At 45.4% G+C, this 7140-nt stretch overlaps 1 protein-coding gene across 5 annotated transcripts in view; it reads right to left on the bottom strand.

Moving 5' to 3' along the window:
• Nucleotides 1-3392: 3392 nt before the first annotated feature.
• Tmem154 (transmembrane protein 154) overlaps nt 3393-7140 on the bottom strand; it is a 32125-nt gene continuing 28377 nt past the window's right edge. For 2 of the 5 annotated variants that reach the window (XR_007594746.1, XM_050158849.1), the window contains one exon: nt 3393-6076. Coding sequence is in view for 3 of the 5 variants with exons in the window: in XM_050158849.1 (XP_050014806.1) it covers nt 6061-6076 (16 nt within the window). In the remaining 2 variants the exon portion in view is untranslated. Of the gene's footprint in view, nt 6911-7140 lie in introns of all 5 variants that reach the window. The other 3 variants (XM_050158848.1, XM_050158850.1, XR_007594747.1) reach the window with 2 other exon arrangements.

The following is a 7140-nucleotide window of genomic DNA, read 5'->3' as shown; positions in this document are numbered from 1 at the left end:
GGAGGGGGGAAATGGGAGGCAGTGGCGGGGAGGAGGCAGAAATCTTTAATAAATAAATAAATTTAAAAAAGAACAAAAAAAAGAAAAGGGGGAGAAAGGGAAGGCTGGAAATCTCAATATAGTGTACGCATGTGTGAAAATCTCAAATAAACAGCTTGTCTCATTTATTAAAGAGGTGCGTGGACAAAAGCAGTGCGATCCTGAGGGTAACCGTTTCATTTACAGCCACAGGATTGTATGAATTTTCCTTAGCAAGATGCACAATGAGCCCTTTACCTCTTGCAAGCAGCACATTTTGTAAACACAGTGTTAGCCCGTATATTGATACCCATCAGCGGGTGTGGAAGCAAAGCCATGACAAGCATCCCTTCTCCTATTTCACAGTTCTTCATTTTTAAATTAATTTAGAAATCCTTTTCAACCTATCACTGCTGAGTGAGCAACTTAGCATACTAATCCATGTGCTCTTATTTACTTTAAATAAAAAGCATTAAATGTCCCCAAAGGTGGCTGGAGTGATGGCTCAGGGCTTAAGAATGCTGGGTGCCTTTCAAGTGGATCCAGGTTTGATTCCCAGAACCTACATGGGAGCTTTCAACTCTGTCTGTGATTCTGGTGTTAGAAGACCTCATGTCTGCTTCTGGCGTCTGTGGGCACCTCACTCCTGGTGCACAGACAAACGTGTAGGCAAGACCCTCATGCCCATAAAATCAGAATCAACTAAAAAATAAAGTTTTAAAAATGAACGTGAGAAGAGAATGACACACACACACACTTATACCAACACTGATAAAGCCTCTATCATAAAAAGTGTTACAATGTATCATTCTGACATGTAAGACAAGACAAGACCTAATTTCAATTCATCTTAAAACGTTGATGAATTTACAAATCAGTTCTAATCAGTAGCCATGGGGCAATTTTCCTCTCCTTGCTGCCATTTTCCTGCAGTGCTGGGGTGGATCCTCTGGCTGTGCTCACGCCTGGCAAGTGCTCTGCCACTGACCCACATCTCTAAGTGGGCAATCCTTTAAACAAAAGTCTTTCTTATTTACGTGCATGTGTGCATGTGTGTGTGTGCAAGCACCACGGTACACATGTGGAGGTCAGAGAACAATTTTCAGGACTCAGATGGTCAGAGCTGGTGTCAAGGGCTTTGACCCTCCTCCCAGCCACCCCACTGGCACTGGATAGTTCTTATGTAAGGGGCTACAGCCTAGAATATGTACATCGCTAGGACAGAGGCAGGTGAGGCTCTTCTCTAACTTACGGCCATCTGACCTAACTGACCTCCTAAAGAACCAGTTTAGCTGCTTGTAAAATGAAGGAGCTGAACACAGCCCTTTCTAGTGAACCATAAGTCCGAGATGTACATGGATATGCACTTATGGGTTAAATTACCACTGATATAGTGTATTATTATTATTACTGAATGCCTACAATCCCCGTGATTCCAAAAGCCAGCCTTTTAATCATTCAGTCTTCGGGCTTCTGATACTATTTTAGAATTTCTGCGATTTCTTCTGAGAATAACACAATGATTACTTTCCACTGAAACAGATGCTTATTTCGTGGTAGTTGCACGTCATCCATTCTTCACATGCAAACCCAAGGAGGAAAACGGAAGAATGTGCTCTGGTGGCATTCACATATCCACTTATAAAGCATCAAAGGCCAAGGAAAACAGTGAGATGGGCTGAGAAGGGCGAGCCCTCCTGCGTCTACTTGCCAATCCAAGTTCAATCATAAAGAAACAAACACCCTTCACCTTCGGCTGTGTTTAACAGTTCTAAGTTGTCCTTTTGATCTCAGGCAATATCAAGTACTTTGGTTTAGGTGTTTAATTTCTCATCCTACTTCAGAGTTTAGAGTATTACAGAGGTCCTGATTTTGTACATAGTGATTGCTACGTCCCGAGAACAGCATGTTGTTGAGAAAAGGTAACAGGATTAACAGTGTCCTGAAATGAAGCACCAGGAACCTAGAAGCAGTAAGCATGAGGAGGGAAGTCAGATTTCAGCATCAGATAATACAGAGCCACGGCAACGTCAAGGAGAACCTGAAAAGACCAATGACTCGGGCAGCTGGTGGGCTGGGTTTTGCAGTTGCTGGCAGGTTAGACTGATGCCGGTCCTCAGGAAGCTACAGGCATTCCTCTGGCCGTTGCAGATGTAGCAGTGTCTGTAAGGGGAGCTGCTCCTAGCTGCTTATTGTAGCTATTAAAAGAAAACTCCAGCATGCTCCCTAAGTGTCTTCAGAATGTGAAAAGTCATGTGTGCTAATTGAATTCAGTATAAAATGTCAATGTTTTCCCCACAACATGACTTCAGCATTGTCTTCCCAGTGGGAAACCGTGTCTTATCACCACAAAGCTTAGAGTTTGCACTAATTCTCACAGAAGATGAAACTAGCACCCACATTTTGTTTACTCAACATAAGGCCTTTTTCCAGAGATGGTGCCAATTGTTGTTTTTTATAACCCAATTGCAAGATCACACTGAAAGTTTTTTGTTTAACTTTCCCAGTTATATTGGTATTATTCCCACTGCCAGAGCTCTGCAAGTCAAGGAAAGTGCATGCCGCCCGTGGAGGCCAACGTTGATCCGGACTGTGTCCATGCATGTGGGTAGAAATGCCCGTCCTGGAGAGAGGAATGCATGTCACCCATGGAGGCCAAGGTTGATCTGGACTGTGTCCATGTATGTGGGTAGTAATGCCCGTCCTGGAGAGGAGTCACGGCACTGAGAGCTGCAGATGGCCTGTGTAGGGTGGAGCACTCAGCTGCCACTTATCCTTAGTGCCGTGAACAGATGTGGGTCTCTGCATTCAGTGCCAGCCACTGCTGAGAGAAGCCTCTCTGGTTAAGGCTAGGAGTACCGTGTGTTTCTGCAGATGCTCCAGGTCAGACACTGCCCCCTTTGCCTGTAGAGGAAAGAATTCTTGCGGGAGAGGGGGCAGAAAAACTGTTAGAGCCAGAAGATGGGGAGAGGGTTGTGAAATCCTTTCTTTTTTCACTTGGCACAGCAGTGCAGCCATGACCTCACGGTGCCTATGACTGCCTACACAAGACAGTCAATTAACAGGCAATCAGAGACTGAAGAACTATTGACTACCCAGGAATCCTTGGGGACAGTCATTGTTTTTAATTATATGCTCACTTAAGAACCCACTTGTTCCAAACCCCAGGTCCCACAGACAATCCTGGTTAAACTCAAGGTGTCTCAAAACAAACAAAACAGCAAGTGTGGGCAGGAGACTTGGGGAGAGGGATGGGGTGGGAAAGTACTAGAGAGGGTGAGGGTCACAGTAATCAGAATGCACTTCTTCATATAGGAACCTGTCAAAGAACAAATTCAATACTCTTATTTTTTTTTAAAAAAAAGTCACAAATGGAAATTTTTACATATTTATTGAAACGAGTTTCCAAAGAAATTCTCCCAGGCAATGTTATCAACCTACTTTGCTTTAAAAAGAAACGCACCAAAGCATGTGACTTTAAAATGGTTCTTTGTTTTTGGTTTTTGGGTTTCTTTTGAGTAAGGTCTGACACAGTCCAGGCTGACCACAAACTCCCTCTGTGGCAGAGAATGACCTTGAACTTGTAGGAATGACCTTCCTGCAGCCAGCCGAGTTTATGCTAAGAACTGAACCCAGGACTCTGTGTGTGTGAGGCAAACAACTCCCAACTGGGATATATTCCCTGCCCATCTTTATTTTAAAATCTGATTTGTTCTGATTGGCTATCCAGCTCGAACAAACTGATGAGGTTTTTTTCTATTAATAATGTAAAAGATAATTTTTTTAAAGAATTCTTGGAGGGCTGAAGGGAGTGGGTAAGGGCACTGACTATCCTTCCTGAGGTCCTGAGTTCAATTCCCAGCAACCATGTAGTGGCCCACAGTCATCCACAATGAGACCTGATGCCCTCTTCTGTTGTGCAGGCACACAAGCAAATGGAGCAGTTGTATACATAGGTAAATAAGTTTTTAAAAAAAGAATTCTTGGAATTGTCATATACATATGCTGTGCTCTGACTGTTTAATAATAAAGATTCAGGATCCTAGGGTTAACTTGACCGCTTGACCCATGCTAATATCATGAGTCTTGCCAGAGCAAAGTAGCTTTATAGGAAGTTCCTGTGCACTGTGCAGCTAGAGAATCCAACACAGTTCTCAGATGTAAACCCAACGTCTTGCAGGTCAATTGGTTTCTTTGGGAGTTTGAGGTTATTTAGCAGATTGGATGAGAATTTCATTATCATCTCACAAAACACTGCTTTATCCAGAGTAACAGTCCAAGACCTCGGGCACTTCTGAGGACTTCTGAAGTTTGATATTGGACAGGATTAGATCAAGGTCAAAGGCCTGGGTAGTCAGTGAAGATCTTAGACAGCCCAAGAAAGAGGGAACTAGACTTTTCATAGAAAGACAAGCAAATTTCAGGGAACAGTCGTGGGCAGAAGAAAGGAAAAACAATGATGGCTCGGACAGCAGCATTTGCTGGGTGAATGTCTGAGAATCGGGGCAGGTTACAAATTGATTGTGAATGTCCAGGGGCAGGGACAGAGCCACGTCAGAACGCTGAGGGCATGACAGACCAATCTGTTGAGGATGCACTGTCAAACACTGTCCTTTGTCGGAGCAAAGTCCCAGGACAGCGGAAGAGCCAGGATCCCATGCAACCAGAGTTGTCTTTCACCCTAGCCTGCAGTTCTGCCTATAAAATTATCTGCATAGCTCAGAAGGCAAGAGCTCGATGAAGGGGCCTCAAGGAGGCAGAAGGCACCCTGTGGAGCATGAAGGTAGCCTTTCAAACACAGACTCCAAATTCAGCAGCAAAAAGTTCAGTTAGCTTCATCTCCCCTCGGTTTATACGTGGTTAGCAGAATAAAATTCTCATTCTTTGTTTCTTTCCTGGAATAAAATACCAAGCATCCCAGGAGAGCTAAGGACTCAATTTGTTAGATGACTTTTCAAAGGTCAGAGCTAGAAAGCTAAGGATTAACTGGGACTGGCTTGATGGAGGAGAAGATATTAGTGAGCCCTTCTGCATTTTGTTCCAGCGTTTTTAACACAAGGATGTCCAGGAATCTCATGTAGAATGTCTTCTCTCATGGCCTGATAGCCACCTCCCAGAGTGTTGTGTGAGGGCTGGGGACTCTTCCCAGCTCTACAGGAAGGGCCGTAGCGTGCAGAGCACAGCGAGCCGCAGCTGCCACAGGTACAGATCTATCTTGTTCACCCTTGAGAATCTCCACGATGATCTCAGCCTGCATGCATTCCATGCCGCGTGCCCGTACAGGACAGGCCTGTGGGATGAGACAAGATCAAAACCACAGCTTTGAGATGTTGCAAGGTGATCTTGGTGGAGAGGGAAAATGTTGCTTCTCCCTTTAAAGATGGCTATTTCTTCTACCCAGTTTTCAAAGGTGACTGAGATGTGGCTGAGTGTGGCTGGGTGCAAGTCTATGAGCCACTCAAGGGTCTCCCGTGAGGGCTGTGCCCTTCCTTGCTGTATTTCCTTAGCAGGTGAGAAACAACCTCAACCTGATACCCCCTGAGATAGTGTGGATACGAAACACTTGCTTTGTTCGGTGTCTTCTCTGTGACGTGGCATGACATGAGAAAAGTCCCAGAAGAAGAGAGTTGACCTGTCAGAGGACATAAATAACGAGACGATGTCATCCAAAGCCGGGAGGTAGTACGGTGACCCGGAAGAAGACCAGCTTCCTTAATCAAATCCTTAGAAGTGAAGCAGACCAGTGATGATGACTTAAAGGTGATTAGAATGAGTGAGGAGGGGACGCCCACTGATCAGAAGTCCTCCTTCTGCACCCTGAGTTCCTCGCAGACTGTTACTCTGGCAGGCAGCCAGGCCTTTCCTAGGACTAGTCCCTGGGATGTCATCATCTGAAGAGGGGTGGTGGAAGAAACAGTAAAAGGGTCTCGTGTCTACGCTGATTTGAAACGAATGGAACTTGTCTCCTCTTCATCTTCCCGTGGCAGGCCCAGCAGGCGCCCCCAGGGAGTGTGCTCTTGGAGAACACCAACACCGCTCAGATTAGGACTCACTGTCGCTGGAAGAGAGAGAAACACAGAACAGAACAGTAGCACATCTCGAAGAAGTCAGGGAAAGGTGATGCCTCGATTGCAGAGGCGACCCAGGAGTCTAAACGATCAGAAAGGCCGCAGTGTTTACCTTACAACTTCCCAAGTAAGGGGCAGTTTGAATTTTATATTTGATTCTTAAAGGAGAAATTCTTGTACACCAATAGACAAACCCTAGCTCTCTCCAAACCCCTCCCCAGTGACGGGGGAACCAGATGGAGTTGGGGGTTCTCTCGTTTAATTAAATCTAATTCCATTCCCCATGAATAGATGCCAAATGTCTTTTCAAAAACAAACAAACAGACAAACAAATAAAACACACATGTGCTATTTTCCCTTCAGAGTTTGTGGTCCTGGCTTGTTTTCAACAGTGTGTCTTGTTCAAGCCCACAGAGGGGCCGGGGCATGCTCTCTGCACCATGGAGAAATCCATCATAGGTATCTTGGGGTGTGAATGGTTGTAAGCTATGGACCTGGTCATTGAACATAACCATGCTGTTGGCTAACTCATGCTTCTTTGGTTTGCTGGTTTCTAGTTTGGCTATCTTTGTCTAATATCTGACTTCACAGCTTTTCCCCAGTACGGCAGGAGGCCACCTGCTTATCCTGGAGAGCAGGCAGAGCCCTGCTGCTTGCTTCCGGCTTCTCCTCTGGGTTTGCTGTCCTCTCTGCTACATTCCAGTGCATCTCCACGTTTGCCAACTCTACTTCCAAGGAAGGGCATGGGTGACCACAGTGGGCAGTTGTGCTCGCTCTCCTTGGCCCTCAGGTATGTGCATCCTACTGCAGTCTTCCAACTCGGTCTACAGAGGCTCAGCAAAGCACTGTGTATTAGCTAGAGTTTACACCTGTAGTCAGCAATTACAGCCTGGGAAACAGCGGGAACTGTCTCGGAAAAACAAACAAAACAACCACAATAGATGATAGATCAGTCCATAGATAGATGTGTCCTTGCCAGGGGAGCGAGACACAACTCTCCTCTCTCTCTCTCTCTCTCTCTCTCTCTCTCTCTCTCTCTCTCTCTCTCTCTCTC

Source organism: Alexandromys fortis, unplaced genomic scaffold (genome assembly GCF_014885135.2).
Source record: "Alexandromys fortis isolate MF-2015 unplaced genomic scaffold, M_Fortis_MF-2015_v1.1 scaffold_102, whole genome shotgun sequence".
Taxonomy (NCBI): Eukaryota; Metazoa; Chordata; class Mammalia; order Rodentia; family Cricetidae; genus Alexandromys; species Alexandromys fortis.
Note: the sequence above shows the minus strand (reverse complement) of the source record. Positions and strands in the feature narration are given on the sequence as shown.